Source organism: Lactuca virosa, chromosome 2, assembly GCF_052849685.1.
Source record: "Lactuca virosa cultivar CGN04683 chromosome 2, Lactuca_virosa_CGN04683_v6, whole genome shotgun sequence".
Lineage (NCBI taxonomy): Eukaryota > Viridiplantae > Streptophyta > Magnoliopsida > Asterales > Asteraceae > Lactuca > Lactuca virosa.
In genome coordinates this window covers 244,834,775-244,849,605 of record NC_136427.1, presented here as the reverse complement: position 1 = coordinate 244,849,605, position 14,831 = coordinate 244,834,775, and the positions used below count along the sequence as shown (strand labels likewise).

At 27.7% G+C, this 14,831-nt stretch overlaps 1 protein-coding gene across 1 annotated transcript; it reads right to left on the bottom strand.

Annotated features, from left to right (window-relative positions):
• Window positions 1-3,530: 3,530 nt before the first annotated feature.
• On the bottom strand, window positions 3,531-14,520 carry LOC145156903 (fatty acyl-CoA reductase 3-like). Its single transcript, XM_079076119.1, has 10 exons — window positions 14,370-14,520; window positions 14,079-14,182; window positions 13,506-13,708; window positions 11,831-11,931; window positions 11,459-11,654; window positions 11,160-11,321; window positions 10,989-11,070; window positions 10,622-10,888; window positions 10,418-10,545; window positions 3,531-3,817 (listed from the first exon to the last, which is right to left on the bottom strand). The coding sequence occupies exons 1-10, from the start codon at window positions 14,446-14,448 to the stop codon at window positions 3,664-3,666; spliced, it is 1,476 nt and encodes a 491-aa protein (XP_078932245.1). The 5' UTR covers window positions 14,449-14,520; the 3' UTR covers window positions 3,531-3,663.
• Window positions 14,521-14,831: the final 311 nt, after the last annotated feature.

The window sequence follows — 14,831 nt, the reverse complement described above, 5'->3', positions numbered from 1 at the left end:
AGCTATGCATCTCGTTAAATATTTATGAGCATGTTTTTGGACTCATACTATACTCTATTAATTGATTTTATTCTCAAAATATTTTTATCATGAAGTTTAGTCATTTTACGAAATCAGTCGAAGTGCGAAAACTATATATATATATATATATATATATATATATATATATATAATAACTTCAAAGCTGTTTTTAACATAGCTATGTATTTCGTTCGGAAATTTCATTCACACATTTGGAATCACCATGTTCGGGACATCTGATTAGCATACTCGAAAAATTTGAACAAACTCGTTTTTTGTCGGGTTTTGGCAAGCGGATCGAGGTCGCAACACGTGTTTCGGCCGGAATGGAGCAACTTGGCACCATAAGAGCTTTACACTTGTCAAGATTGTGTGGCTCCTTATTATCTATAAATAGGATGGAAGGGGAGATCTCTCTCCTCACATCTCTTTCCATATATATATATATATATATATTATATATATATATATATATATATATATATATATATATATATATCATTCTCTGTAGCTTTTTCGGCCAAGAACCACCGATCTGCCGCCGCTTTCCGTCGTGCAACACCACCACCAGAGAACCTCCAGCTATCCCTTGCTCCAACTACCTCTCCAACAGCTCCCCTACCTGCGATCACCCTCCTCCGGTGAGAAAACAACCCTGACTGCTGCTACCACCACCGATAGCCGCTAACCGCCGTCGACATCCGTCGTCGACCACTACCAAAAGCCACCAAAGTCGACCCACAGAACCCCCTCCTTCTCCCATACTAGTGACTTTTGTCCTTACCAAGATCTGTCGCCGGAAAAACACTTTTCCAACCATCTTTTTGTTCAAATGATAGAATTTTTTGGGAATTCTCTAGCAAGCCTCCGGACAGCTTTCTGGCGATTTCAAGTAGTTTTTCTGACTTGCTTTTGCCCAATATACAACCCTCAAGTTTCGTTTTGTGAAAAATAAAGTGTCGTTTGTGAAATCCCGATTTGTAGTCTGAATCTGGTTTCTGAAACAAATGCACCAATGGTTCAACGCACGCTACAGAAGTGAGTTTGCGACCTCATTTTAAACTCTTTAATTCTTTTAGGGGAGAATATGTGCAAAATACTTGTTAAGTTTTTATATAAACGTTTGATTTATTATTTAAATGTTTTTATATAAATTATTATATATTTGTTGAGAGAAACTAGTTATTAAAATAATAACACATTAGTTTTGTTCAAACCTTATATATATTGGATGTCAAAATAACATTAAATATTATCTTTATTATAGTTATAAATAATAAATGTTAATTACAGCTTTATAACTATAATTGTTAAATAGTTGTTATTATCATTATATTCAATTACATAAATACATCTATTTAGTTTGTTTATGTATTTGGTATTGTTGGTTTTACGTTGGTTAAAACCTGTTTTTTGTTCAACTAAGAATAAAAACTTAGTAAAGTCCTCTACATATAACCATTAATCCCGTGCGAGCGAGGAAGTTATGTATAAATCTATACGGGTTGACAACCCTACCTGTGGTTGCTAGACAAAAAGATTTATTGAATGAAGTTGTGGAAGTGAAGCCTAAGAAGCAACAAATTAATGCAGAAGAAGATAAGAACCCAATTAAGAGCTTACTTGCAGCATATGAGAGTTAAGATGATGATTAAGTGGTTTGTCTTGACTTTAGTCCTACTTTAATGAGTTGAATGCAAGAAAGAACAACGTACCTTTCATTTATTTGTTTATTATAACAATCATTTATTCGTTCTATAAAAACGTACTTTGTTTTCTACCCATTATAGCAATGTACTTTATTTTTTTTTTCAACTATAATAGCAACTCACTTGCATTTTGATACCAATATAGGCAATGATCTGTAAGTAGAATAGTAGATGCTGTTATGGGTAAGGAATCATAAGAATGTTATTATATGTGGTAAAAATAAAGCATATTTACTAATCATATATGTTTGTCTTACTATTTTAGGTGCGGGAGTTGCATGAACAAGTCCAAAGGAATGAAAAGATGCAAACAGAAATGTAACTAAGACAAACACAACTTGAAGGCGCAAAAAGAGGCAGATAGGAAGGAAATATAAGTGAGATAGTTTCGGTTATCAAGAGATTAAATCACCAACATTTCATTCTCCTACGAAGCAAGTGAGGTTTACTTTAATAAAACATTTTTACTTTAGTACCATTAATGATTATAATCAAATCCAACAAATAAATAACACTTTTTCAATATTATCCTGACATATAGTTTTTTTTAAATAAATTTGTGCTTATAAATTTAAAATTGCTGCTGTCAAAACTCAAAAATTTACCATTGATGCTCCCAAAAATCAAAATACTTCACACTCCTATATAAAAAGTTATAATTTGGATTTCACATTACGACTCTTGGTATTAGAAGGCATTATAGTAATTTGACTCTTGGTATTAGAGGGAATTAGTGGTCTGACATCATGGATCTGAAGGCAACATATCGAGATGATGGCATTGTAACTCTAGATATAATGGTAAATGTCATTTTTATCCCTTCGTCTTTTGATATTTAACAATTTTGATGGCTTTCTTTTCTCTATGCAGCTAACTAGGAAACCTTTCTTCTTTAGTGAGACAAATTCACAACCTAAAAAACATAGATTAAGGCAGACCATATCAGACTTTACAGGGGAATATACTAGCCTACCAGGTGCCATTATTTATAGTGCTCACAAGGGTTATTATGCAAGCATTAAAAGAAGCCTATTCGGTTGAAAGAAAGTGTGATTTGGATCTGTGAATGTTCTTTGTATTCACTTTATTTCGAAGTATAATGTCCTGAAGTATAATGTCCTTATAAGAAACAAGTTGGAAGTACAATGCTGCATGCGCAATTAGTTTTTGAAGTACAATGGGAAATAACATTGCACTTTGCAATTTGTTTACACAGTGCCAATAGTTTAAGGCTGCAAGAAAAATATATTTGAGATATTGCTCTTTCATTGAAGCACGACATGCACTTCAGACACTACTTGATCCATTAGACAAATGACATGTGTACAATGTGCAAAAGAGTAAAACAAAAGAAATAAGCAATGGCATATACATGTACGTGTAAAATAAGGTATGAATCATGTATATGTGTTCTTAATCTAAAAAGAAAAAAAAAAAGAAGAAATTAATACATTATCATAATCCTTTATTTATTTATATAAAAAAATTATATGATAAAGTTATAAAATTGAAGTTAAATATCTTAATGGTCTGATGGAAGATCACAATATGACACTTCAGATATAGTGATACCATACTATTGCAATTACATAAAATTGTTATTTGTTGTGTCATTTTAATTTAATTTTTTTTTTCTAAAATTAATAGCAAATTAGCGTGTTCCAAGTTTCCAATTACCTTATGAACAATAAGATATAACTTAATATTAGTTTCTACTACGAATTATAGTTATAATTAATTATGAATTAAAGGGGGTAACTGTTAATTGAAAAAGATACCCAAAAATAACATATTCGCCATTATAAAACAAGCACATATTTTTATTGTTAACATAAAATATTGTATTTTTATTTTAACAGAAAATAACAACATTTGTTTGCTTTCAAATAATACGATAATATATATCAAATGACTCTCAATACGAGCTCTACGTTCATTTAAACACGTGTTTTACTGCTCCGGGAATGTGTATATTCATAAAATAATCGTCCCAGTCAATTGTCTTTGGATCGAAATAGAAGATATTGGCTTCCACCTTATTTTCCCTAACCAATTGATGCAGTTTTTGAGTGTTAATATCATCGTAGCTGTAAAAAAAAATACAAAGATCAATATGACATTAATTAGGTAGGTGAAAGTGCTAGTTAGAAAGTAAATGATATGTATTTTGGAAGAAATAAAAGAATAATTAAATGCATTTTAGTATATATATATATATATATATATATATATATATATATATATATATATATATATATATATATATATATATATAAACTAGTCTTATAACAACCGCATCGTCAATACCTTTCTAATGATATATATATATATATATATATATATATATATATATATATATATATATATATAGGTTTAGGTTCTATGGAAAACAAAAAAACCCTAAAAATCATAAAAATGCATAAAAAATACTTAGAGATCACAAAACTTTTTTTTGAATTTTTTTTATAAAAAATCGCAGCTTTTTATTAAAATTCGCTGAAAAAAAAAATAAAAAATCAATTTTTTTTTAATAAAAAAAAAGTTTTTTTTTCAAATTTTTTTCAGCGAATTTCTTTAAAAACCTGCGATTTTTTCATAAAAAATGTCAAAAAAAAATTTTGTGATCTCTAGGTATTTTTTTTATGCATTTTTATGATTTTTGGGGTTTTTTTAGGGTTTTTTTGTTTTCCAAATAACATTTCCCTATATAGTTGGTCACTTATCGACAAAGACAATCTCACCAAATAATACACTCAACGTCCTACAAAGTTAGATGCAAGGAAGATCTCATGGCTTAGTCCCTTTGAAATATTTCACAACCTTTCATATTTATAGAGGAGAATACATTCTCTTGTTTACTCTCACGATCAATGTGGGATGAAGACATTTTAATTAAACTCATTTCTTTATTTGCCAATAATTTCATTTTGTTAAGTAAAATATTAAATAATAAAATAAAACGTTATCCAGAAAATTTATTGTTCAATAGTTCCATTTTTCAGTAATCTCGTAAGTTGCTATAAAAAAATTACGTTTTTATTGAATAACTTTTTGTTAAATCCTAAAATCATAAATTCAGTTAGGTACTTAATATAGAAAGTTTGTTTATATGTATTTTCATGATTCAAAATGTCATTATAAAATGAATTCATTTATAAAATATAATCGAGTATATATTTCGTGCTTTTGAATCAAAGTGATTTTTCAAACAATTATAATTTTATGTTTAGGTAGATTTTTTTATATTTATATAACATTGTGTAACTTATAATATTATTATAAACTGAATAATCATGAGAGTTTCAAATGTATGTGGTGAAAGGAAAATGCTTCATTTATCGGTCCAAATTGATCAAACTCGGACCGATTCAGCTTAATATACCAGACTACATAACGTTTTTTCTATTGAAACCCGGTTTGTATATATTTTGTGTTTTTGAATCAAATTTATTCTTCAAACAATTATAATTTTATGTTTACGTAAGTTATTTATAATATTATTAGAAACAATTTGAAAAATCATGGGAGTTTCAAATGTATGTGCTGAAAGGAAAATGCTTCCTTTATCGGTCCAAATTGATCAAACTCAGACCGATTCAACTCAATATACCAAACTACATAACAGTTTTTCAACTGAAACTCTGTTTGAACCTAAAAAAATCTTGTTCAAAACCATTTTCGGGATTCTAAAACTTAAATGGACAGTTGCCAATAAAGACAATCTCAGCAAAGAATACCCTCAACATCCTAAAAAGGTAGGCATAAGGAAGTTCTCATGGTTTGGTCCCTTTGAACATTTCACAACCTTTCCTATTTATAGAAGAGGAAACGTTCTCTTGTTTACTCTCACCATCGATGTGGGATGGAGACATTGTAATAAAACACGCTTTCTTGTTTATAAAACATTATTCAACTTACTTAGTAAAACACCCTTTCTCTTGTTTAATAGTTACATTTTTCTATAATCTCGTAAGTTGTTATCCAAAAAAGTAAGTTTTTATTGAATAACTTTTTGTTCAATTCTAAAATCATAAATTCAGTTAGGTACTTAATATAGAAAGTTTGTTTATATGTATTTTCAAGATTCAAAAGTTCATTATAAAAAGAATTCATTTATAAAATATAATCTGCGTATATATTTCGTGCTTTTGATCAAATCGAATTTTCAAACAATTATAATTTTATGTTTAGGTAGATGTTTTTTTTATATTTATATAACATTATGTAACTTTTTTAAAATATCATTGGAAACAATTTGAAAAATCATGGGAGTTTCAAATGTATGTAGTGAAAGGAAAATGCTTTTTTTATGGTCCAAATAGAGTAAACTCGGACCGATTCAACTAAATATAGCAAACTACATATTTTTTTTTTCTAGTGAAACCCGGTTTGTATATATTTCGTGCTTTTGAATCAAAGTGATTTTTAAAAACAGTTATAATTTTAGGTTTAGGTAGATGCTTTTTTATATTTATATAAAATTATGTAACTTATTTATAATATTATTATAAATAATTTGAAAAATCATGGGAGTTTCAAATGTTTGTTGTGAAAGGAAAATGATTAATTTATCGGTCCAAATTGATCCAGCTCCGGTTCAACTCAATATACCCAACTATATAATTTTTTTCTAACTGAAACACGGTTTAAACCTGAAAAAATTCGGTTCAAAACCATTTTTGGAATTCTAAAAGTTAACTGGACACTTGCCAATATAGACAATCTCACCAAATAATACCTTCAAAATCCTACAAAGGTAGGCATGAGGAAGTTCTCATGGTTTGGTCCCTTTGAAACATTTCACAACCTTTTCTATTTATAGAAGATGAAACATTCTCTTGTTTACTCTCACCATCGATGTGGGATGAAGACATTGTAATAAAACACCTTTTCTTGTTTATAGAACATTATTTAACTTATTTATAATATTATTATAAAGAAATTGAAAAGTCATGAGAGTTTCAAATGAATGTGGTGAAAGGAAGTTAAAAAAGGGGGTTTCAAATGCATGAGATTCAAGAAAAAAATGCTAGCTTTATAAGTATGTATGATATATAGTGGCAAGGCTAGATATAAGGAAGGTGGGTCCTAGGACCCACCTAATTTTTTTCATTTATCTAAAATTACTTTGTAAATTTTTTAGGGATCTACCTTAAATAAAATTTAGGACCTATCTTATCTATAAATTATTTTGAATTTGTACAGAAAAATATATATAGAAAAATTAATGAACCATGTTGTTTTCTATTCTAAACTTGCCAATATATATATATATATATATATATATATATATATATATATATATATATATATATATATATATATATATCAATGTTGTAAAAATCTAAACTAAGCCCAAGCTCCCAATTAGTCGCTAGGTTCTATCCGACCAACTAAAAGACGTTTAATGATTGATCACTGTCTAGACAATGAGTGGAGCTTTAGAAGTCGGTGGGTTTTTAACATTTTGAAAAAATTTTATGTCAACATAAACCTTTTTGAGGAATGATTAGTGTAATATTAACCATAGTATATTATTTTATTATGATAGTAGTTTTATTTACTAACTTTATTATCATATTAGTCATATTTAATTTTTTAATATTTAACGAATTTACAATTTAAGGTCTCCGACAAAAAATAAAATAAAATAAAATAAAATAATATATATATATATATATATATATATATATATATATATATATATATATATATATATATATATATGGTGAGGTTCAATAGACAAACATTATTAACAAGGAACCAATGAACCAATCCTGAGCATTGACAATCGTAATGATCGACGGTCAAAGAAATAGATATACACTTGTTATATACAATGTGAGGTTCAATAGAGAAACATTATTAACAAGGAACCAAGGAACTAATCATGAGCATCGACAATCATAATGATCAACGGCTAAAGATATGAATGTATATTTGTATATTTGACGCACATACACCGATTTATAACATAAGACTCACTTCTTTACCAAAAAAAAACTCACATTTTTTTTCGTTAATTTTTTTTAAGCCACGTTTTTTATCGAAAAAATTGAATATATCGTTGTTTACGATTTTTCATCATCTTTCCATAGGGATCCATTTGATATATAAAAAACAAACTTTTTTTTTCGCAAAAAAACTAATTTCGTTTTGTTGCTTTTTTTTTTAATATTTAAGTTTATTTTTATAAAGAAAAAACCAATTTTACCAAAAATCTAAATATTTGTCCTCTATTAATAAAAATTATCATTAATTAAAAAAAAGTTAATCATTGATTAAAAATTCACACTGTAAATCTAAAGTGTAAATATTTTAATTTTTACATTTAAAATGTGAATCTAATTTACTATTTCATCTCTTTAATTAATCACAAATTAAGTAAAATTTACATATGAATCGAAATATATTTCTATTTACTTTAGTAATATTTTAACGTTTTAATTACTTGTAAATTAGTTTTATAAATTAACAAATGAATTTATTCACATTGTGAATCTGAACTGTATATATAATTTAGTATTTAGGATTTACAATGTGAATCTGATTTATTATTATTCACACTGTAAATCTGATTAATGTGAATCTGAGCAGATTCACAATGTGAATCGAACTGAAATTTTGATTTTTTTTAAACATTATTATGAATCTATGTTTAAAGAGTACAATACAAATATGAATTTTGATATATTTATTAATTTTTTTGAAAAAAAAATAGACCTTAACTTTTCAAAAAACAAAGAAAATGAAATGAGTTTTTTTTTTACGAAAAAAAGTTTATTTTTTATATATTAATATGGATCTATATGGAAATAGGACAAAAAATATCAACGACGGTATATTCGTTTTTCTTTTTCGATAAAAATCATGGCGAAAAAATAAACTAAAAAAAGAAATGAATTTTGTTATAATTCATTAACTACTTTAAATTCCGACGTTTTCATTGTTTCCTTAATTAATAATGAATTTCTATTGAACCTCTCTCTCTCTCTGTCTCTCTCTCTCTCTCTCTATATATATATATATATATATATATATATATATATATATATATATATATATATATATATATATATATCTTCCTATTCTTATAAAATAATAATTTTATTCTCCTTTTGACATGTGTTATCTTAGTAGGGCTCGTAATTAATGCATATTTTATTATTATTTTATCATGTGTCACCTTATTATGTCTCCTAATTAATGCATGCCACTTGTCAATCTATTGATTATTCATTTCAAATTTCAAATTTTAAAAATCTCACTTTAATTACATTAAATTAATAACATTAGAATAAAAATTAAAATAAAATTAATATAAATTATAAAATGATATAATTTCATATATTTATTTAAATCAATGATTATAATTTTATATAACTAAATAATCTTTTAATTAATAATTTATTTAAAATATATGATTAATAATTTTTAGTTTTTACTATAAAAGTTTAATTAATTTTGTAACCGTGGTTCCCACGGATTATAAACTAGTATATATATATATATATATATATATATACATATATATATATATATATATATATATATATATATATATATATATATATATATATTCGTCTTATACATAATTAGTTTCTTTTCAATGAATCGTATTAATCGTAGTCTTCTTACATTCAAATCAATATACTCAATATTTAAGTTAATCATAATCAATTCAATGAAATTAAAATAGTTATGTAAACAAAAACTTGAAATGAATCGTACGATTTATGAACCAAATTTTTATTAAATACTTTTTCTACGAGAAATTAAATATCATCCTACATGTTCTTTCTACTATCCTCCTACCCACATTAAATGGTGACAAGTGGATTAAAATATTATCAATTTGATTAAATATGTCATTAAATGTGACACATGTCGACATTTCATATGGTAAGATGATAAGTAAGTATAAAATATAGAAAAATATTTAATTTCTTTTTTTCTATGCCTTTTCTTAAAGAACTTATATTTTTAAACTTATTTATTTATTTATGTCTCTTAAAATTTAGAACATGACGGAATCTTAAAGGTAAAACAAACATATACCTTAAATTTTGGAGGAAATCCAGATTTTGAACCGAATATACCAAAATTAGAGATGAATAGATACAATTTAAATAAAAACGACCGAATATACCAAAATTAGAGATGAATAGATACAATTTAAATAAAAACGACGTAGTTTTTGAAGATTAGATAGATAACAAGGTTGATATATATATATATATATATATATATATATATATATATATATACACACTAGGTGTGAGACCCATGTATTACATGGGTTTATTTAAAAAAATATATATGAAATTTTAACAATTTGAAAAGTTTGAATTTATAAGAAAAATAAGAAATTTTTTGAATTATTAAAATTAATGAAACTTTAATGTATTGAATACATTACATATATAAACTATTTCTAATAAATACCTTACATATTAAATGTTGAATTTGAATTTAATAAAATGAAAAATACAATAAAATGACAAGTGGAAAATAGAAATTTCAAAAATTCTAGAAAATGACATGTGTCCAAATGAAGGAGAAGAGAACATATATATATATATATATATATATATATATATATATATATATATATATATATATATATATATATATATATAGTTTGTAGGTCAAAGTAAAAATAGTCATGGACTTTTAAACCAACTTACAAGCTTTTTGAGAAAACATAGGGTGTGTACAACTCTGCCAACCTTAGCACTAGGTTGATCTTTCGCTTAAGGTTTTCATACGTTCCATTGAAAGCATGGCATAATGCCATATTCATGACTTGAAAAGCCTGAAAACGAAGAACAAAGTTATTAAGTAGACATGAATAAGAGGAAGGGGGATAGGAATAATTAATAATAATGAACCTGTAGGGGAAGCACATAATGGAGATTAAAGTATCTATTAAAGCTTGACATGGAATTCAACACCTTAACCTGAGGAACTATTACCAACTTCCCATCTTTGTTAATCCATGGATGTTTTGAAAAATAGTTATATGCATTTTTTTGAATTTCTTTGTACTTCAAAGGATTTGATGTTGAAGATCCAACATGGTATATTGTTTCATAAGGCTGGTTTGCATGAGCTGTTATTGCGGCAATCATAACATTCACTACCATATCTCCGGGAACCTATCAATCAATATATTATGGAATCATATGCATTGAAACTTGTGTAGCGGTTTACACTGTATTTCTAACTATGAATCGAAATTGTTTAAAAAGAACATACCACATCAAGAATGGATTCGGGATCACCGAGGAAACATGCTAACTTACCCTTGCCATAACTAGCTATCAAGCTATCGACAGTCCTATATAGTTTTCAAATAAAAATATCTTTTTAACTGATTTCATAAGAAATTTTAGAATTTTGTTACAAAACGGAAGAATTACCGATTACCTTAAGCCTTCCATCCAACCAGGAAAGGGTTCTTTATATGTGCTAGTGATGATGGTTGGGCGAAGAATGACCAAAGGCATATCTCCTTTCAAATGCCCAAGAACCATTTCTCCCAATGCCTTCGTAAAAACATACGTATTTGGCCAACCAAATTTGTTTGCCCTATGATCAAATTAAAAAAAGAAAAAGAACATTTATAAACTAAATACAATTATAACGCAAAAACTAGAAATAAGAATGTATAAAAATGAGAGGAAAAAGAAAGATCGCTTTTTTTTTTTTTTTTTTTTTTTTTTTACCTTTGAATACCAAAATCCTTCATGGCCAATGTAATAGATTTATCGGTAGCTGTTTTATCATAATTGAGTTCTTTTAATTTGTCTTTAATGATTTTCTCTTCTGTGTTGATGTCTGGTCTATCTGCACCATTAAGTGCATCACCAAGACGATATGGCGTTTCTAGTATAAGCCCTGGTTTCTCGCCGGAGACATAAGCTGAATGCACATATATTTTAATTCAATAACATCAAGGCAGTGTTAGAAACATGTTGTATTATATTTGTTTTTTTTAACCCAAAAATATAGCAATAGTGCTTTGAAACATGGATTAAAAACATAAGATACAATAACAATATTACAGATTATAAATGTGTAAATATATACTAACGTACCAGTGGATACATGGAGAAGCAACTTTATTTTGATGCATTTGGCAGCAAAATTTAAAACATTTTTAGCTCCGAACGTATTCAAAGATAAGGCAATGTCATATCTGTAATAAATCAGTAGAATCCTTAGTTATGATTGTTATTTGTGATATACCTAAAATATATATTTTAGAGATTTATTGTATATAATAGCTAGGTGACTATGGCTTAATTTATAAACTGTAATTTTAACACCCTGTGGCGACGACAAGTTATCGCTATAGGTGGTATCTATACTGTCAACGTGTCGTTGCTATAGGTGACACCTATCCCGACGCCAAGTCGTCACCACAGATAATTAATAAAACTTTATTATTTTCCGAAAAAGATTCCAGACGAAAATATTCCGGACGACACCGACGTCATTTTTGACCTACACTATGTCAGCGACTCTGTGTCGACAACATGTCGTCGATACAAGGTTAGAAATTGTCGTCGCCACAGGGGGTTAATGTTGTAACGATAAAATGACAATTTAAGAGATTTTGTTAATTAATCTTATTATCGGCAATTCTGAAAATTGATTAAAAAGACTTAATGTTTTTTCTTAAACACTACATGAAGTACCTTTTAGATTTAAAATTTTTTGTTTAAATTAAAAGTTAAAAACTTGTACTTCCAAACAAATTTTTTTTGTTTAAATTAAAAAATTTCATATTTTAATCTAAAAGATGGAAGCTCAAATGTCCGCTACCAAACACGCATTAAAAATGTTTGATAGTTAACCATTAGGGTGAACGGAGTGGAGGTGTTAAAGCCGGTCGTTAAGTAGGCTAAGACAAGGAGAACACCGCCCCCTAACGCTCGGTAGGGGGCTCGCTATGCTCCAGTCATTAAGGCTTTGGCGAGATGAGACAGAAAAGAAAGGGAGAAGGTAATTGGTCCAAACGTTTGGTTTCTTCTTCAATAGTCTGAACTTTTTCTTTAACCTCAAGTTTTTTCTTCTCTATTTCTTCCTCTTTCCCCTTAAAAGTTGAAAGAGCATATTTAGACATCTCTTCATCTTCTTTCGACATTAAACCCACTGAAACTCAAAAAACCCCCTTTTAATCTTTTGATTTCTTGTTTCAACATTAACCCATTGAAACTCGCTCTTCTTCTTCAACCGGAAAAAGCAAAAAAAACTCCTTCTTCCTCTAATTCCTTTCTTAATTTCTCTATTTTTTTTTCATCCATTCAATTTTCGATTGCTTGTTGTTTCTCATCTTTTTTCTGAGATGGTTTGAGAAGTAGGCCTTGTTATGAGCTTACTTGCCCCACAAACAAAAGAGAAAGAAAAAAAGCCCAAATTTTGCTAGTTGTATGCATATTGTGTGTGCAAATTATGTATATTGTGTATAGGTTTTACAAGTTAAAATTACCAACTTGCCCATGGATCTCCAACGGAAAGATTTTGATATGAATATTTATGAAATTTTATCTTCTTTATGATATTTGGGAAATGAGGGCCCATTTGAAATTCCAAGGTTTCAATGTTATTTTTTAAATTTGAAAAAAAAAAGTGTTACGAGTGTTACCACTCCTTATGACATGCTAAAAATTAGATACTAAGATAAAAAAAAATAAAACGACATTCAAAAAAATGATGTGACAAGATGCTAGGAGGGTTACCACTCACTCTAGCCTTATGTAGTTATACCTTTCATCAAAGTTGGTGGTGGCGGCTACATTGACAACGATATCAATGTTTTTCCACATCTCTTCGATTAAATTATAGTCTTTTATACCCAAATTTTCATAAGTAATGTCTCCGGCAACAGGTGTAACTTTTTCAGACAAGAATGATTGTAGATTTGTGCCATATTTCTCTTTCAAGATTTTAAATAAATCCTTTTCCACCACCTAGATATTATTGATAACGAGTCAATAGATACAAACAATTTAAAAAAAAGGAAAAGTGTCGGATAAAAATACAACTCGTTCAAAATTGTATTAAAATTCGCAACTTTTTATATAATTTCGTTGAATTTTTTTTTGAAAAAAAAACCAAAAAAATAAAGAAAAATAAAAAAATAAAAATAATAAAAAATTGATTTTTTAATTTTTTTTCAATGAATTTATAAAAAAAGTTGTGATTTTTTATATATAAAGTCAAAAAAAAAGATTTGTGATTTCTAAGTATATTTTTATGTATTTTTATAATTTTTAGGGTTTTTTTTTGTTTTCCATATAACCCTTCCCGGTATATATATATATATACACACACACACACCTGAGTATTGAAGCGGTGCATGGCGGATTTGGCGTCAGTAGCTCTTACAAGAAGATATAACTTCTTTACGTTTGGTTGAACCCTAAGTATCTTCTCAACAAATACTACATACAAGTTAACGTTAATTAAATATTTTTGACATTTCCAAATATATTTTGAAAAAACATGTGATCAACTAATAAAAGCATAGTTCGTTTGGGTGAAAGCTTGATGGTAAATTGGTAATAATATATGTATTATTACAGTTCTAGAAGTAAATAAGCGAGAGTTTAAATTAGATAGAAGAGATACTTTTGGCAAGAAAACCAGTGGCACCAGTGACTAAAATGGTCTTGTTGCCAAGGAAATTAAGAATACTACCCAACTCCATTTGTTATGTCCGATAATCAATCTTGCTCTAAATAACAATATCACCAGAGAGAGAGAGAGAGAGAGAGAGAGAGAGAGAGAGAGAGAGAGAGAGAGAGAGAGAGAGAGAGAGAGAGAGAGAGAGAGAGAGAGAGAGAGAGAGAGAGAGAGAGAGAGAGAGAGAGAGAGGTAATTGTATGCAATTTCCCATTGATATATAAAGCATGAATAGGTCAAAGACGTCATGGGGATTGTTGCAAACATGATGTTAAGATACATTAATCACGACACATGTAACCTATGTAATTGGTTGTTTGTTTCATCTATTTTTCAACTAAAATTTATAATTACAAACTAGACCTTTTTTTAAATAAAAAAATAAAAAATAACAAAATTAATGATTTT

Coding starts and splice junctions, on each gene's coding strand:
- LOC145156903 (XM_079076119.1), bottom strand. CDS start 14,448: ATGGAGTTGGGTAGTATTCTTAATTTCCTTGGCAACAAGACCATTTTA. Junction 11,932..13,505: donor ACCACCAACTTTGATGAAAG/GTATAACTACAT, acceptor GATTTATTACAG/ATATGACATTGCCTTATCTT. Junction 11,071..11,159: donor GGTTGGATGGAAGGCTTAAG/GTAATCGGTAAT, acceptor AAAACTATATAG/GACTGTCGATAGCTTGATAG.